At 41.8% G+C, this 19,701-nt stretch overlaps 1 protein-coding gene across 2 annotated transcripts in view; it reads left to right on the top strand.

Annotated features, from left to right (window-relative positions):
• The window catches only part of LOC146798194 (uncharacterized), a 60,658-nt gene extending 42,870 nt beyond the window's left edge, over positions 1-17,788 (top strand). For both annotated transcript variants that reach the window (XM_085625466.1, XM_085625467.1), the window contains 3 exons: positions 6,951-7,100; positions 7,820-7,963; positions 10,762-17,788. In XM_085625466.1, the coding sequence (XP_085481592.1) occupies positions 6,951-7,100; positions 7,820-7,963; positions 10,762-15,392 (4,925 nt within the window). In that variant the 3' untranslated portion in view covers positions 15,393-17,788. The remainder of the gene's footprint in view (positions 1-6,950; positions 7,101-7,819; positions 7,964-10,761) is intronic.
• Positions 17,789-19,701: the final 1,913 nt, after the last annotated feature.

Below are 19,701 nucleotides of genomic sequence, written 5' to 3'. Positions count from 1 at the left end.
TTTCTATCTGATGCGTCTTTCTTCCACCATCTACACTTCTCGTCTCTTTATCTTGTACTTTCAGATTCTTTTGTATGTGCACTTTCCCCCTTTGCCACTGTTTTCCACACTTACTTTTCCTCTTTCTATGGCCATTTCAGCCTTTCACTCTTGTTCTGGCTCACATTATAATGACCAGAAATAAATCCTGGTTCCCAAAAATGCGTATTGATGCCCAGCACTGCATCCACCAAATTATGCACTGGTACTTAAAAATCACAGGATAAAACCCCGGCCTGTTTGGGGTGGGCATTCATGCCTGCTTCCTCTCCCTTTTTGAGCAGCAACCTTTCCAGCTGAAAATAGCAGACATTTGTTCATGTTTTGAGATTCTGCAGGTGCTCACCGTTGGTGTCTGGATAATCATTTCAGTAAAGCCATCTGAATTCCTTTTTAATGTAGCAATTTTGCCTCAGCCTGCATTCATAATATTTTAAGACTAACATATAAAGCTTGAAAATAATAGTGATTTACAGATTTATGTATATATATATATTTTTTTTAAAGGTTTTTTGCCTAGTCTCTTCATCATCACTGAGAAATTACTTACATTTTTGGGAGATTTGGGGTATTTAATCACTTAGTTTTTTTTGGTTTTTTTGCGAAATCTGCACTGCTGAACCTTTCAGCTCAGCGTCTATATTTTTCGCATAACAAACACTTTACCAAACTGCCCATTCTCCAGGTTTCAACATGGCCTCGTTGCCCCGGTTACCAAAGCATCCTTTATCCTACCAGCATTATAAGTGGCGCATTGAACTCTAAATACATGCCAACATGGATAATTCTCAACAGCGAATGTTTCTAAATCTTGTTCCCTAAACGAAAAGCTAGCTTTCTCTAGACTGTTTCGGCGGGAGTCTAAAAAGAGATTACCAAGGCGAAAGATCACTCGATGACGATTCGCTAATAATTGTTAATCAATAAATTCAGTTTATCATGGCGTTGCCTCCACGAAATGAAAAGGAGAAAACAAGATGACTCATTGACTGAATCGTCGATGCTGACACCTTCTGTGAATTGCAGGTCACGAGTTTAAATCCTACTAAGGCAAACACTGAGGTCGATAAACTGAGTACCATTAAAATGAGTCCTATTAATAGATGTTTTTTTCGAACATTTACAAACTGCATAAGCGTTAGGTAAAACATTTAAAAAGAATTTATAATAAAGTTAGTATTCACCAATAAGGTCAGGTATTTTTTTTAAAAATCGGCTACAAGAGCATACTCTTCACTGCCCCATGTTTATAATTTATTTTCTTCAATAAGAGACAGTTCATATAAATCATTTTCTCTATGCCGCCGAAGGATAGACCATGTGACCGTTTAGCACAGCTTAGTCCCTGCAGTATTAATAATTCAAATTATTGTAACATGAATACAAGTAGTGGTCTGAGAAATAAGAAAAGTAAAAACTTTCTTGCTTTTCTTCTGGGCTGGACAGGGACAGTTCACGAGTTCAGAGTCAAGAGCAGGGTCACAGTGTGAGGGGGTGTTCAGTGACTATGTTTTAGTAAAGCCAGCCTCCAAGCAGGGGCATAGTGTGCAGGTTTGGTGGCATGTGAGCCCGGTGTGTGAGGGACCGTCTACAAGAGTTCTGAATGACATCAACTAGACATTGAGAGCGAAGCGTGAGTTCTCATTAATAACACAGTCGTGCCCCATGCAGGTAAGCGGGGTGGGGTGGGGTGGGGAAAGTCGACAGACAATGGTATATGATTTATTTAATGTTCCCTATTCTGTGGTCTCTTGCCTTCCCTCGCCCACTGCGCTCTTCTGCACCTGCCGCCGCGGTCTAACACAGAACCCAAAGGAGAAAAGCATTAACCATCCTCAACCTAGCTCCATCTTCTCTCACTCGTTGACTTATGTCTGACTATGTACGTTGACCAGCTGCCTTTTGGCTAGGTTTGCACTATAGAAATACCATATACGTACGTACATACATACAGAACAAAGCCAATCAATGCATCCCACGTACACGGGTCCTGGACAGGGGAAGTGGACCACAGGTAGCCTTCCTTCTGTGTAGACGTCATCAGTCCTTCCATGTCCCTTTTCTAGACACGTCTGACTTTCAATGGTGGATACCACTTACCGAACGAACTATTTGGGTCATCGTAAACTAATCCCACGTCAATTTATGTTAATCGGCTTTTCTTTGAGCGAGCATTCACAAAGAGGGTTTTGATGCAGGCTTAAATGAAGAAAGGCGAGTAACAGTTGTCTCCAAAAAGGAGAGCTCAATTTGCACCGGTGGTGAGCACCAGCCCTCATTCTTAGTGACCAGGAGCTATTTTTCCTCATCAGACTTTGAGGCAGACAAGAAAGAACGATGAAGAGAAACATCGAAAAAACAGTGATAAAGGAACCCCGCAGAAATGAACTCTAACCTGCAGGAGTGAGATAAAGAGACAAGAAGTGGAGGGTGGTGAAAGAGCGAGGCATGAGCTGGAATCAACATCAAGCCGCCTTGTTAGTCCAAAGCCCCAGCATTCGGAAGCACCAGCAGCGGGCTTCTAAGAGAAACTGTGGGCTACTGCACTTGTGTTTTTTAATTAAGCCCTGCCAAAGAGCCAAGCGTGCAGAGCTCTTTGAAAGACTGGCAGAGAATGAATGTAGAGTAAGTGGAAGAGTTCCGAATCTCTTCAGGAGTGAATATTCTACAATCTCCGGAGTGAAATTAATTACAGCTGGGGGTGACGAGAAATAATGCAGAAGGGCATCTCCTAAAACACAAAGGGATGTCAGAATGCAGCCCTTTGTAATGCAAGGATGTTCATGCCCATAGAGTGAATGGCGAGCCATGTAAAAAATCATAATAGAATTTTACGGTAATAAAGGGCTAAATTATGCATCAGGGTTGACTAAATTATGCAGCAACAAAAAAGCACATTTTCACGTTCTGTATAATGCAGCATATTCTGTGGCAGTGTTGTTATGATTTTGTATCATTTTAACACACATCAACACTGTCGGAGCAAGCAATTCACCATGCAGGTACCAGTTTAACACCTGAATAGAGCAATCATCCTTCTGTAACCTGCCCTGGATGCCGGACCGGAAATGAAGGCACATCAATTACCTATAGCTTCGTGTTCATTGCGTTCCCCATCAGTAAATCCCTCCCTCCTCAACTTCTCTATGCACCGAACAACTTATATAGAGTTCTCCTATTTTATAGTCGAATAGGAGGCATAGATAAGAGTGTGGAAACATATTTTTTGTGAAACTTTGTAAAAATGATGAGCAAAACTCACTTGTCAGTATCTTGTGTGGAAATGGCTGCAAGAGCATACCCAAATTAGTTTCTGGAATCTGGTTCCAGAAGGAAATATCTCCTGTAAGGCATTTCCTGCACGGACCCGCCCGCCTTGGGAAAATGTCCCACCTGCGAAATTTAGCAAAATTCACTCACTGTTGTAAACACATTTTAGATAGTCAAACTGTGTAGGTCAGTTTGCACTCTTGCACAGGGGAAGCATGCAATATTTTACCAAGTTGAACATTTTTTAAAAGGAACACTCATATGATGAGTCCAAGTATGGACATGGTGACCATCAAAAATCAGAATTGCACGAAACAAAAAAATAAATAATGGTGAGAAATAATTTAAGCATAAAGAAAGTAAGCTAGTGCAACAGAAAAGGTACCATCCGTACCTGGGATACTGTAGACCAGTATAAATCATTTCTGCTATGGGCGGGAGCGAATGTAACAGACAGCACAACCTGGAAATATGGAGCTGCAGTTACCTTTCTGTGTATCCAGATTGTGCACATACAGTATCATGAGAGCAAACAACTTGGGCCCTGTTAGAAGAAGGTGTGGCATTTCCCATACCCCATAAGTACCAATATCGCAGGGAGAGACATTTATAGAGTCAGCTGGTGTCTCCTGTTATGAGTTTTGGCCCAACTCATGCAAGTTTAGGCTCTTTCCCAGGCATTTGTAACTAAGACATTTTAGTAGGTTTGACCAGGCAGAATTTGTTAGAGGAAAATTACAGGGTTGGTGGAATTACTGCACCTGGTAAATACTGAAGGTGGTCTTTAATGCCTAAGCCAGAATTCAAATTTCTGATCTTGGCAGATAAATCAGAATTTATTCCCAGTCTCTTAATCAGAGCCTTAGCAATGTCAAAATAGGCAACACGATTTTACAAGAGCATCGACACAGAACTTTAAGAGGAGATCTGTGGGTACACACGGTGTGGACATCATTTCGGGGGGAGGGGTTTCCTTAGCAACCCATGTGCTCCGGAAACTGTCAGATCACCCCCTGAAAGCTAACTATCAAACAACTACAGAAAGAGAATTACCAGCACTTTCCCAGTTACAACATCCACAGGCCCCCCATGACCCCCCCCATCCTAACAATTGCATGATAAGTGTTGTGACACTAAAGAAATTGAATAAACATTGTGCAATAATTTAAGTACTCCAAAACCTCACAGAATCAAGCAGAAGGGAAACGTGGGAATTTCAAGGCTAAGCATATGGCTGGATGCAACCCCTACCTACCAGAAAATGACTCTACTCCAAATGTTTCAAACGTTCTAATGCCCCCACACCCTAGCCAATGTAAAAAACATATCCTCCGGGACCCCTGAATGGCAAACGTATTTTCTCGCAACAATTCTATACAATCGACAGCTCTGTATGTATTTACCAGTTCTAACATTGCAGTTATCTTTCCTTATCCCTTTTAAAAATGCAGTCAAATACATCATTTCCAGCATGCCCTTAGTAGGTTGGTCTCTCTAAGAGTGTAGTAGTATCCAAAACAATATTTCACATTCCACTTCCCGTTGGACACCTACAGGACATAAATGACAAACATATTACAGATGGCCCTTACATAGAGGCTCAGTGGCACTCTGTTTTCTTTCCCTAAAAACAAATAACTTCTTTCAGCATGATGTTTGTCTTGGTTACTCATGGGCATAGGTCATGCTCCTCTTGCCGGAGGCTGGAGATCCTCAGCCATCCCACTCAGATCAGTTCAAACCCCCCACCCCAGGTTGGGTGGCCACAGATTGAAGACCTCTGCTCTCCTAGCTGGTTCTTTTAGGCCAGGGTGATGCACAAAAGAGCCTGTCATACTGTTCCTGTGAGGGCTAGATAAGGCCCACTTGAAGTGAAGTCTCAGATGAATGTAATGGCAGCTAGTGAAACCTGAGGATCACTGGGACGACTCCAAAGGGCCTTTTCTTTGCACATCTTGACCTCTGTCAGGAAGTGATGAGCATGTCAGCAGTCACTGAAGGTCTTTAGAGAGGACAAGGGCTTGCTACTGTGACTCCTCTAACCTCATTGTGTCTTCCTCCCTGCCATCATCTTCTGTGAAAATTATAACTATTATGAACTTGTTTACAATTACTCCATGATTTTTTGATCGGTTTCCTTTTTTTTTTCTTGAGGATTAAGGCTGCTCAAATGTTAATTCTTGTAATGTATTTAAGGTCAAAGGTCAGAAAATGGTGCTTCCTGTGTTTCCTGACATTTTGGTGTCAAAGTTTGTGTGATCTCACTTCTGCTGCTACAAGAATTTGGTGAAATAACTCCAGTGAGAACATTAATGTTTAATCAGTTCTCTGTCTGTTTTAACAGGGCATGTTACAGAAGCCGTACCTTGTGTATATATGATGTGAGAACACTGGGTATATTACGTTTTATCACTTGGACACACTTTCACCGCTCCTATGCTTTACTCTTAAAGGCTTATCCTTATACTTATGCTCTCAGCCAGACATTGTTCAATTTGATTAGATGAGTCAGTTTTGAGAGACAAGTGCATGAAGTGTGTTTTTTTTATTCTGTCATGGCCAACAAGACTGAAAAAAATGGTCTACACACCGGCCCTTTCAAGCTGGCCCACCTGGCAGTGCTAGATTGCCCAAAGCTCTTGTCCAACATTGGTTAGAGATGCTGGAATTATGTAAATCAATCAATGAATCAATCAGGCTCTATAAAACACGGCTAATCACCCAATAGGATATCCAGGCGCTTGCAGGTCCCAGAGGCTTAATCAAGCATCCAGATCAAGAGGACCATTCAGAATTCCAGAAGTGAGGTGATGGTCCGGAGGTGCATGGTGAGGCTCTTTCAGGTCTTTGCTGTGACGTGGGAGAAGGAGCGTCCTCCACTTCTCCTTCTGTAGATGTGGGGAGTTTGGGCAAGTGAAAGGGAGGCTAAGAAAATGCAGACATCTGGCAGCATCAATTTTGGCATAATTTGAGGATAACCTTACTCTTCATCTGCATTGAGCGAGAGGTGTTGCGCAGTGGCGAGGGTGTCTGACTCCGGAGTACAGAGCTTACGGTGCTATCGCCAATGGCAGCTCAGCCTAGCATCATGTGACTCTGGGCAATAGCTCACTTAATGTCCCTGACAGCCCCCAGCACCTTGAAACCCTTCAGGGGGTGATATGTTTGTTTCAACAAAAATACATTTGCATCTAACTCAAATTGATTAAAAGTTACTTACAAAAGGTGTCATGTGTGGTGAATCACATCACAGTGGTAGACCCTTTGCAAGGTTATATGATCCCCTATTAATTACCGATTTCATAATTCAGTTGTTAATTTGGTAACAATGAGGTGACACCTTTGCTCATAATGTATTAATATGCGCTAAAAGGACAGAACAGTGAAACATTACTGCCACGGAATAAGCGGTATAATTTGCCTTTTATTGCTGCATAATTTAGTTAACCCTGTTGCATCATGTGGTGCTTCTTTTTCACGAAATTCCAGTGGCCTGGAATATGAATCTCATCTGATAAAGTTCTTTGTGGCGCCTGTGTTTTGTTAAATCCAGTTGATCCTGTATGAAGCCATAGCGGCGTCTATTTGATTATGGTAGGAAAGGCGGACATCTCACCATTGACTGTTCTTTCTCATCACAGGCAAGGTGAGCACACCATCTTTTGTGAGGACGTGTTTTAAAGGGCCTGGTACATGCAATACACTATACAGCGTGACAGCCGGGAACTTCAGTGTGACGAGCTACTCTAAGTGCTGCAGGGAAAACTTGTGCAATACCGGCTCCTTAAACTGTAAGTACCTAAACCAACAGCCACCTATCTAGAAAGCATGTTTTATGATTGCGTAACCTGTCTAAGGGGTCAACCTGTGAAGTTGTAAAGTGTAACATCAGTTCCTGTAATCAAATGCTAAAATAGGTTTTCAGTACCATAGGATGAAGAATAGGTGTGTACATTGTAGTATTACATCCAATAGCTATGGATAGGTGTTTATCGGCTGTCTGTCAAACTGTGGGCGTGGCTGATGAGACCACACATTTTTCCAGACCCAAGCTAATGTGATATTCCAAATGGGACTTATTCCTCATTGATTGACAGTAATCAAGTTAGGTGCAGCAGCTACTTGCTGCTAAGTCTTGACCTCCATTATGGTACCCAGCTCCTGTGGACAACTCTAAAGATTCTTTAAAAGAAAGGGATCAAGTCTAAAAAGGATTTCAAAAAGAGGCGTGCCCTTGATATTACTTTTAAATGTAAGAACTTCACAATATTTCATTTGTTTAGTGACCTAATTCCTTGCCCCTTGGAGCCAGAAAACAACAGGACTCCAATTAACACTGCACAAATTAGGCAATTGACCAACATTCTTCCAGTTATATTGTTTCAAAAAAAAAATGGCACTAAGCTATACACATTAATGTCCAAAAGGAAAGATGCTTCACTAATGGACTCCATCCACTCTGTGATGTATGTTAAAATCCTTACTTGACCTTCTGTGTTCTGATTTGCAGTGCCTCCCAAGAACACCACTGCCAACGGCTTCCAGTGCCCCTCCTGCTATGCGCAAAAGGCAGCCTCATGCAATGCCAGCATGACCGTCGACTGCAGGGGAGGCGAGAACAGATGTATTCGCTTTGCTGGGATTGTAAAAACAGGTAATTGCTTCAGATTGATGCCAAAAAAGATAATAGGTGGTGTGAGCCCTTGTGCATGCCTATACACCCAGCATGCCTCTCTGGGGCTAGAGGGATTGATGAACAATTGACAAACTCGTTGTGGCCATTTTTCAATGTAGAATGTCACACAAAATGGATGCCAAAGCATATCTCATGCAGCTATGCTGGAGACTTAAGGGGCCATCCGGTGAATGATGTCAAATTAGATCTCAAAACTCCAGCTGACATCATCAGAAAACCATAACTCTCAAATTTCAGTGTTTTGGATTTTAATTTTCTATGTATACATATATATAAATATATATATATATATATATATTATATATATTACCTACTGGCGGTCGCCAGTAGGTAGTTATAGTTAGGACCACGTTTCCATAGGAAAACCTCAACATTCTATTTTGAATAACTTTGGCGCCGGTCGACGAATCCTCGCGAATTTCTCAAAATAGGTGGGGCGCTACGCTCCGCTCCTACCCTGAAAGTCTCGGGGGGATTCGTCAAGCGGGGGCTGAGATAAAAGGGGGGTCCCAAAACGCGTTTTTCCCATGCATTTTTCCATAGGACCTTTAGAACGAGCTACAGCCCGAACGGCTGAACAGAATTACTAGAAATTTGGCAGAGAGGTAGTCCCTAGGTCAAGGAAGTGCCTTTTGTAGGTTTGGTGTAAATCTGTTCAGTAGATTCTGAGAAAATAGCCTTTAAATCAATATATATATCTGAGCCCGCTTACGGTACGCTTACCGTACGCTTACGGTAAGCGTACGGTGGCGTGCGCGAGCGCGATTCTGATTGGCTCTTAGATCTTAGTAAACATTCGAATCGGCAGAAACCAGGAAGCGGCGTCCGCCATTTTGTCTACCGCACTGAGTGTTATGTATCAAACATGATGGCCAAAAACATGTTACGGGGATGTTTTGACAACTCCCTCTCACATAGTCATGTTGAGGGAGTCCCCAAACATCCCCCAAGAGCAAAAACGGCATTATTTTTTTTTCGGCAATTTCGCGGGGTACGCTTACCGTACGCTTACCGTAAGCGTACGGTAAAAAAATAAAAATAAAAAAAACACTATCCACACTTTCTCCACCCCTTGTGCAAATGGTGGCCGAAGGCCACCATTTGTGCATGGCTTATCAGATCACAGAAATTTCCCAAAAAATTTCAACAGATTACCTATCACAAGGAAGCGCATAATATGTCCTCCATGTGCGCACGGTGCGCGAAGCGCATCGTGCGTACATGGCCCATCTAGCGTAACGTGGGCACGGCACTAACTGCGTAAAGTGGGTGCGCGGTGCGCGAAGCGCACCGCGTGCTCACTGTGCGCGCACGGTGCGCGAAGCGCACCGTGCGCGCACGGAACGAACTGCGTTAAGTGGGCGCGCACGCCACGAATGGCGTAAAGTCACTTAGCATTTAAAAAACCGTACAAATTCACTGAAAAAACCATAGGTTTCACACACGTTATAGTTAGGAATTAGCATTTAAAAAACCTTGCAAATTCACTGAAAAAACCATAGGTTTCACACATGTTATAGTTAGCGGAAATTTTACTGATAAAAAACCAATGAAATTGCCCCGTTATAGTTAGTGCTGGCAACTATAACTCACGCGACCGCAATCTTCTGCTGATGACATATGTGTCTTTATGAAAAAAAAATATTTGTAATATATGTATAGCTAAAAATGTATGGAAGAAGACATGGGCAAATAAGTGTCTAAATACAGTATTAGCATCAGCAGAGGATTGCGGTCGCGTGAGTTATAGTTGCCAGCACTAACTATAACGGGGCAATTTCATTGGTTTTTTATCAGTAAAATTTCCGCTAACTATAACATGTGTGAAACCTATGGTTTTTTCAGTGAATATATATATATATGTAGAGAGAGAGAGAGAATATATGCAGATGCACAGAATGAATTATGATATATATTATTATTATTGAGGGGGTGAGGGGGGGGGGGGGTCCAGGAGAGACCAAGCCTTGATTCGAGCATTATGACTTACTTTCCCAACAATGGTGTTAAATAGCATATTACACTATGTGCATATAAGGGATATGCCAGGCAGTTTACCAAATATATTGCTTTAAAAAAGTTATTGAAGCCAAACCCGAATGTTAAAAAGTGACATTTATACAGTAAAGTAAAATCACAGTGAACATTTAATTGGTTAAGTAAATTTACAGTGAAGAGTCTGTGTGACTATTAAGAGAGTTGTTTTCCCCATGTAAAGTCCTTATACACGGTCAGTCAGCCAGTACGTTTTTCTCATGCCAGTTTAACTGTACTGTGATGATAAAATAGAATGTAGCCTTTGCAATATAGTATAAATGTGTGAACGTGCATGTGTTAGTATACTATATTAGTACAAAAGACATGGTGACTCCCAGTGTGAATGTGCAATGAATCAGCGGTAATGCTCTTGGCTCATGTCTGGTTGGGGGTGGGCAGATGCTTCCAGGCTAAGTGGCGTCCGGAGAGATACATTTAGATGGTGCTGTGCATCATGCTGGGGACCACAAATAGTACCAGTTAATCCATGGGAGTCACTGTAGCCCCTTGAGGTTTGGTGTGTCTTCCTCATATTTTGCAGATAGAACTGGTGCAGGATATATCTGTGTGTAATCCACACACTCCTAGTTCTCTGATGATCCTTAGGCGATGTAAGGGCTGGGAGAGCTCACTATAATTCTCAAGGCTAAAGGTGATGTGGTAATACTCTGCCCTGAAAATCTTTAATCTAGGTTTTCTCACTTTCTCCTTTTGTGCAGATTCTGGGTCTTTCCAGACCACCTTCAGGGGATGTGCCACTCAGAGTACCTGCAGAGCTGGAGTCGAGGCGCTTTACCCAGATGCTTCTGTAAAAGTGAGCAGGTTTCAGTGCAGCAGTGGCATCCCAAAGCCACCAGGGTCCACAGCTGTGCCCACCAGTGCTACAAGTGCTTACATACCAATATCTACATCTAAAATCACTACCACCAATCCTATGGTAATCATATCCACCATTAGCAGCCCTAGTATCTCACCCTCTCTCAGCACTCCTAGAAATCCTAATGCAACGGTAGCTACAATTAGCAGCCCCAGCAGCAGCCCTAACATAATCTTAACTACAGTTAGCAGTACACCCACCAACCCCAATGCAACCATTCCTACAGCTGGCAGCCTTAGCACCCACTCTGATGTAACTTTATCAACAGCCAATAGTGCTCTAACCAACCTCAATACAATCTTACTTTCAACTAGCAGCCCTGGCACCGGCTCTATTATAAGTATTTCTACACCCAGCAGCACGCTTACCAACCCAAACGTAACCTTATCTACAGCTAACAACGTTTTCACTTCTCCTAATATAAACTTGTCTTCAGTTGTCAGCAACCCTAATGTAACTCTAACTGTAGCTAGTAGTGCTGTCAACAACCCTAATGTTAATCTAACTACAGCTAGCAACACTCTCAATAACCTGAATTTAACTTCAGCTCCAACTAGCTTCACCGTCACCAACGCTAATGCAACCTCATCTAAAGTTGGTAGTACTGTCGCCAATTCCAACACTAACATAACTCTAACATACTCTACCAACACTGTCAACAACCTCAATGTAACTCTAACTACAGCTAGTAGTACTGTCAACAACTCTGGCACAACTCTAACTACAGCTAGCAGCGCTGCCATCAACCCTAATGTAACTCTGAGTACTGCTAGCAGTACTGTCAACACCCCTAACAAAACTAAAACTACAGCTAGCACCTCTGTCAACAACCCTAACATAACTCTAACTACAGCTAGCAGTGCTGTCAACAACCCTAACACAACTAAAACAACAGCTAGCAGCTCTGTCAATAACCCTAACATAACTCTAACTACTACCAGAAGCTCTGTCAACAACCCTAACGTAACTCAGAGCACTGTTAGCAGTACTGTCCACAACCTTAACATTACTAAAACTACAGCAAGCAGCGCTGTCAACAACGCCAATGTAACTCTAACTACAGGTAGCAGCACTGTCAACAACCCTAATGTAACTCTGAGTATTGCTAGCAGTACTGTCAACAACCCTAACGTAACTAAAACTACAGCTAGCAGCACTGTCAACAACTCTAACATAACCCCAACTACAGCTAGCAGCTCTGTCAACAACCCTAACATAACTCTAACTACAGCTAGCAGTGCTGTCAACAACCCTAACACAACTAAAACAACAGCTAGCAGCTCTGTCAATAACCCTAATATAACTCTAACTACTACTAGAAGCTCTGTCAACAACCCTAACGTAACACAGAGCACAGTTAGCAGTACTGTCCACAACCTTAACATTACTAAAACTACAGCAAGCAGTACTGTCAACAACCCCAATGTAACTCTAACTACAGCTAGCAGCACTGTCAACAACCCTAACGTAACTCTGAGTACTGCTAGTAGTACTGTCAACCCTAACATAACTAAAACTACAGCTCGCAGCACTGTCAACAACTCTAACATAACCCTAACTACAGCTAGAAGCTCTGTCAACAGCCCTAACATAACTCTAACTACAGCAATCAGTGCTGTCAACAGCTCTAACGTAACTCTGAGTACTGCTAGCAGTACTGTCAATAACCCAAACATAATTCGAACCACAACTAACAGCTCTGTCAACAACCCTAACATAATTCTAACTACAGCTAGCAGTGCTGTCAACAGCCCTAACACAACTAAAACAACAGCTAGCAGCTCTGTCAATAACCCTAACATAACTCTAACTACTGCCAGAAGCTCTGTCAACAACCCTAACGTAACTCGGAGCACTGTTAGCAGTACTGTCCACAACCTTAACATTACTAAAACTACAGCAAGCAGCGCTGTCAACAACCCCAATGTAACTCTAACTACAGGTAGCAGCACTGTCAACAACCCTAATGTAACTCTGAGTATTGCTAGCAGTACTGTCAACAACCCTAACGTAACTAAAACTACAGCTAGCAGCACTGTCAACAACTCTAACATAACCCCAACTACAGCTAGCAGCTCTGTCAACAACCCTAACATAACTCTAACTACAGCTAGCAGTGCTGTCAACAACCCTAACACAACTAAAATAACAGCTAGCAGCTCTGTCAATAACCCTAATATAACTCTAACTACTACTAGAAGCTCTGTCAACAACCCTAACGTAACGCAGAGCACTGTTAGCAGTACTGTCCACAACCTTAACATTACTAAAACTACAGCAAGCAGTACTGTCAACAACCCCAATGTAACTCTAACTACAGCTAGCAGCACTGTCAACAACCCTAACATAACTCTAACTACAGCAATCAGTGCTGTCAACAGCTCTAACGTAACTCTGAGTACTGCTAGCAGTACTGTCAATAACCCAAACATAATTCGAACCACAACTAGCAGGTCTGTCAACAACCCTAACATAACTCTGGGTACTGCTAGCAGTACTCTCAACAACCTTAACATAACTAAAACTACAGCAAGCAGCACTGCCAACAAACCTAACATTAATCTAACTACAGCTAGCAACACTGTCAATAACCCAAATTTAACTTCAGCTAAAGCCAGCATTGCCGTCACCAACTCTAATGCAACCTCACCTACAGCTGGCAGTACTGTCACCAATTCCAACCCTAACATAACTTTAACATCATCTAACAATATTGTCAACAACCCCAACGTAACTCTAACTACAGCTAGCAGCACTGTCAACAACCCTGGCATAACGCAAACTACAACTAGCAGCACTGTCAACAACCATAATGTGACTCTAAGTACTGCTAGCAGCTCTGTCAACAACCCTAACATAATTCTAACTACAGCTAGCATTGCTGTCAACAACCCTAACACAACTAAAACAACAGCTAGCAGCTCTGTCAATAACCCTAACATAACTCTAACTACTACTAGAAGCTCTCTCAACAACCCTAACGTAACTCAGAGCACTGTTAGCAGTACTGTCCACAACCTTATCATTACTAAAACTACAGCAAGCAGCGCTGTCAACAACCCCAATGTAACTCTAACTACAGGTAGCAGCACTGTCAACAACCCTAATGTAACTCTGAGTACTGCTAGCAGTACTGTCAACAACCCTAACGTAACTAAAACTACAGCTAGCAGCACTGTCAACAACTCTAACATAACCCCAACTACAGCTAGCAGCTCTGTCAACAACGCTAACATAACTCTAACTACAGCTAGCAGTGCTGTCAACAACCCTAACACAACTAAAACAACAGCTAGCAGCTCTGTCAATAACCCTAATACAACTCTAACTACTACTAGAAGCTCTGTCAACAACCCTAACGTAACTAAAACTACAGCAAGCAGCACTGGCAACAACCCTAACATAACTATTACTATAGCTAGTAGCGCTGTCTACAACCCTGACAGAACTCTAACTACAGCTAGCAGCTCTGTCAACAACCCTAACAGAACTCTAACTACAGCAAGCAGCGCTGTCAACAACCCTAACATAACTCTAACTATAGCCAGTAGCGCTGTCAATAACCCTAACGTAACTCTGAGTACTGCTAGCAGTACTGTCAACAACCCTAACGTAACTAAAACTACAGCTAGCAGCACAGTCAAAAACTCTAACATAACTCTGAGTACTGCTAGCAGTACAGTCAACAACCCTAACGTAACTAAAAGTACAGCTACCAGCACTGTCAACAACTCTAACATAACTCTAACTACAGCTAGCAGCTCTGCCACAGGCCCTAACATCACTCTCACTAAAGCTAGCAGCACTCCTATTCCCCCTAATGTTACTTTATCTGCAGCAAGCAGCACACTCGTCAACCCTAATATAACCTTATCTATAGCTAGCAACACTGGCACCTACCTAAATGCAACTTTTTCTACAGCTAGCAGCCCTGGCATGCTCCCTAATGTACCCTCACCTACATCTAGCAACACTGTCACCGGCCATAATGTATCCTTATTTACAGCTAGCAGCATGGTCAGCAGTCACAATGCAACCTCATTTACTGCTAGCAGTACAGATACGAGCCACAACAGAACAGCATCAACAGTTGGCAGCGTGGACACCCACTTTAATGTAACCCTATCTACATCTGTCAACACATTCACCAGCCAAAATATAGTGTTATCAACAGCTAGCAACACAGCCATCAGCAAAAATCAAACTGTATCTGCAGCTAGTAGCACTGTCACTGGCCAAAATATAACGTCATCGACAGCTATCAACACCGCCATCAGCCATAATGCAACTGTATCTACAGCTAACAGCACTGTCACCAGCAATAAAGTAACCTCATCTACAGTGAGCAGCACCACTACTGCATCTACTGTCCGCACCAGCACTAATCTAGCAATTCCCAGTGTCAGTCCCCAGCTACAGCACTGCCTGCTCCTTTCAGTCCTTTTGGGTCTTCTAATAGGTTTCGTTTTCTAATCCATTTTGAACTTTCTTCAAAACTCCACACAGCAATCTTGTTTAGTTCGAAACCAAAACTTCCAGGAAGATTCTTACCTTGCTATTCCCAAGCAGCACTATCCAAGAGCTATGGTCAAACTCCCACACATCAACTGCAAAGACCTGCCTGCTTAGAAACTGCTCTATGGAAATGGCAAACTCACTCTTGCCTCCTCAAGCCAGTAACTAAGATGTGCACCTGTTCTCAACACCCCACTGCAAACTAACAATGGGTGCATCTCCAGCTGCTCCAAGACTCAACAGCAAACTCCAGCTTGGAATCAAAGGAGGAGACAACCAACTACAGCATGGGAAGCTGCTCAAGATCAGCCTCTTGATTGACTTACTAAGGACTAAACCTAGTCCAAAAAAACTCACTCTTATTTTTATTCTTAACAGGACTAATACCTATTGCATCTTGTTTTTTTAAGGCCTGGCAACTAATCCCAGCTGCAATCCCCATGCTTGTGTGCAAAAGGGAAGGGGGGTGTCTTGCATTACAACCAACCTCAACCCTACTGACAAGCAGTTACAATGTGACTATTCCAGCTACATCATAAAATCTCACAGATAAGGGTTTTGAAAATGTAGAAAGTTCCTAAATTAGAAGGCCCTGAAAGCAAGTTCTCTATGTGTGCATCTGCCTATAGTAGTATTGGTCATTTAATGCTATTCGATAAAATAACTGTTCAACACAATGTAACTCTGTATGCTACAAGGCTATGATAGAGGAACCACCTATGTGTCTATTGTTGGCAAAAAAGGATACTCTTCATTGAGTATTGCAAGAGTATTCTGACATAACTCACAGGGACGGATTCACAAAGCCATTTTCTGCTAAACACATACTTTTATGCCCCAAAATGTGTTCATTTTATACATGTCAGAAATTCACAGAAGGACTCTCCTGAAAAATATAAAGTATTTTATTATTACAGAATTCTCTGCCACAAGTGCATAGAAATCCGTAATAGTAAACCCTACTCAAGGTGTTAGGAGTTAGATGAGCGTGGCGTTATTCACAAACTACGATCCAACAGTTTTGCACTTTGAAATTGAGTTTTACTTTAGTAAACGACTGGAGTACTCCATTTGAGGGTGAGAAGGGGTTGGCACACCCCCAAATTTGGCAAGGATCTAAGGGAAGGAATATCTTCAATAGAGAAAATATTTTTTCCATGGAGAACAAAAAAAGGAAAAAATGGGTATTTGGACAACGGCTGTGTACATCAAGTGTGGCATTGTACCCTGTGTACAATTTTTCATTGGGAAGATAGCGGCATGGGGAATATGTTCGATGAGGTTCCTAGTGGCAAGCATGGAACCTGCACCTTTGTTCCAGGCATACTACTGGGAATGTTTGTGAAATCTCAAAAGTAGAAAATATGCTACTCTTTGTAGGAGCACTACTATGTGTGCAGACTTGCTGCTTTTCTTTGTGAATATGAACTATTCTGTACTTATATAGTTCCCTGCTTTCAGTAAGCACCTTGTTTGTGAGCAATAATGATGAGTTTTTTACAGTCTCCAGGGAAGAAATCCATCTACAGGCCTGATTTATATGAGAGCTGTAACAGCATGTCTTCTAAAGATAGCACAGTCCCGTCCGCCCTCATGTGCACCTCTAGTCTTAAGGAACGGCAGACTTCCTGATGTTAGAGCTTCCACTAGCTTTGCCATGAGGAACACTGTGTGAGTGACTTAGATGGTCCCAAAAAGGGTGTTCAGCTGCACTATATATAGGCTAACTAATCAGAAACCATATTTGATGACACCTACTCCATTCAAGACCATAAATCACACCCTGCTGAGGATCAGCAAACAAGTGTCTCTCATGTGCTGGGATAAAACTGTTTTTATGACACAGGATTGGAAATGTACCCCCATTTTGTAGGTGTATGGTCAAGATCCATTTGAGGTCTAAGTAATTCAACCTGGCTTCAGGGGAATTGCCACCACACATTTCCTCTAAGATATCTACTGCATCAAATGGGACGCTTTCCTGGGGGAGAAACACTGGTTAAGGCTTTCCACAAATATCGGCAAATATGAAGGAGCTGTGTCCACTATACTTGAAGCTGAGACATCTGTCGCGAAATCTTTACCATTGGTTGTGGAAATTCCCTAAACTCTGAGATGAACTGCAAAAAATGTCCCTTTGCTTTATTTTTTTCCTGACTGGTTCTTAATTTAGAGGGAGCAGAATACAAGCCTGAGGAGAAAATGGAAAAAAGGTTTTATAGCATTGTATATAGATTATCATGCAGTATTTATTTATCCGTAGCACTTTATTTGATTGCTTTTCTACTTCGATGGCACCGTCCGTGTGTTGCAAATTGCACATTTTAAATATGTGAAATAAATAAATTATTCTCTACGATTGTTTCCAGTTTGTTTTTGATAATTCAGAATTTTCCATGACAACTTGGCATTTTTCATGAATAAGTCTGGCCACTGGGCCGTGAAAAAAAAAGCAGAAGATATGGGTGGATGTTACATTATCAAGGGACAAAGAATAGTGCTGTAATAATACTGTATCCAAAATATTGTCAACCACAATATCAGGAAGGCAGGTATATATGTAAGTATAGATTTACTATTCTTAAATTCTAGATCTAGTTGTATATCGTCAAGGTACACAGATCTGTAGTAATGATTAGTATGCATATCCTTACCTTACTGATATAGTGATACAAGAACATCGATGGTACATGAAATGAATTTGCTAATTTGTTTAGTCCATAGCTATCAAGAACCAATCAATCAGGGTACTTGTAAAGCGCGCTACTTACCCATTACCGCTTTCTGGCTAGGAGCGCAAAAGGGTTTTTTCAAATGCAATTCTGGTAAGGCATGTAAAGACAGCAGAAGTCGCAAACGCTATGTTCCTTACAATGGAAAGACTAAACAAATTTGCAAATTTATTACATGTGCCACGGATTTTATTGTATACATATTGGAATGACCTTTTTGCTTAAGATATGTAGGTAGCACTAAGCTACAATTAAAAAAGAGAGTGCTTCAACATTTACAAGCGATAACTAACCAGGATTTTAGTTATCCTGTGGTCAGACACTTTCATGTCAAACATAACAGCAACTGAAATTTGATACAATTCTTTGGCATTGATAGAATCATGGCAAATGCCAGGGGTGGTGACAGAGAGAAACAACTTTACACACTGGAATCAACACATAGAAGTGATCTAAATACTAGGATCCCCAATGGCATGAACATTGGAGAGGAATTAGCTGTACAAATTGGGTCTTGATGGGCCATACATTGATTCAGTTCTAATAAAAACACCCCTTTTCTTATAGGCATATTTTTTACATTTCAAATATATGGGTGTGCAGTTCCTAAGGATGTTAGTGAAAGTCAAGTCTCTGGAATAACCTCCAAATGGAGGAAGTGCCCTCACACACCCCGAAAGGTGTCATGCGTCATCATTTGGGTGTGCTCCTCGTCGGACCGGCGAAGCAATGCCTGACGGGCACCCGCGAAGGGGCTCTTTGGGGAGTTCTTATGATAAAGCTGTATGGTGAGTGAGGGTATGTGGACTGAAGTGAGAAGTGTAGTGAGGTTTAGGGGGACTCTTATTAAATACATTTTATTTACACAGCTCGCTAACCTAAGTAAAAACACTGTTGCTCGTTGATGATTCTATAGAACATAAAGTCTATTTAGTTTTTGGTCAACATGTTTCTTGCCACATCAGCCCCTAAGGGGTCTATTGGTAATTTGTCAGGACCATAACAGGAAAGTATCCTAGTAGTCTTACACTACTGCCGAGCTGGTGTATTCAATTTGGCAGAATTAATCTAGTCGCCAGCCATGCTATATCGTACAAGGTTAAGTGTCACCTTGCATCATTTCAAGACCTGAAAAACATATAAAGTGGGATAAAGACATAAAGATAATCATAGCATAGTACTGGCTAGACATTCATATTACTGTATACCGTTTAAAAAAAAACCCTATCTACAAATGATGACCTGTGACAAACCAACCACACATGCAACTTGTTGTCATCAGAATGACTGGTGGCATGCAAAGTTTGTGGTTGGCGGCGTTATTGCCTCAATTTCGATACTTTTAGGGCAACAAGGAACAATGCGATGAAGTTAAAACACAAACAAATGAACAAACAATTCCTATTCATGGCCTCAAGGTTGTGCCTGCATAAGGTGGTTTTTGTCAATGGGCCTATATATTGTAGTCATGTAGTCACTTGAAAATACCAAATCGTCAACCAAACCCAACACTCACCCCGTATTATGTAGGTCAA

This window comes from Triturus cristatus, chromosome 9 (assembly GCF_964204655.1).
Source record: "Triturus cristatus chromosome 9, aTriCri1.1, whole genome shotgun sequence".
NCBI lineage: Eukaryota > Metazoa > Chordata > Amphibia > Caudata > Salamandridae > Triturus > Triturus cristatus.
The sequence above is the reverse complement of the archived record's forward strand: the minus strand, read 5'-3'. Positions and strand labels throughout refer to the sequence as shown.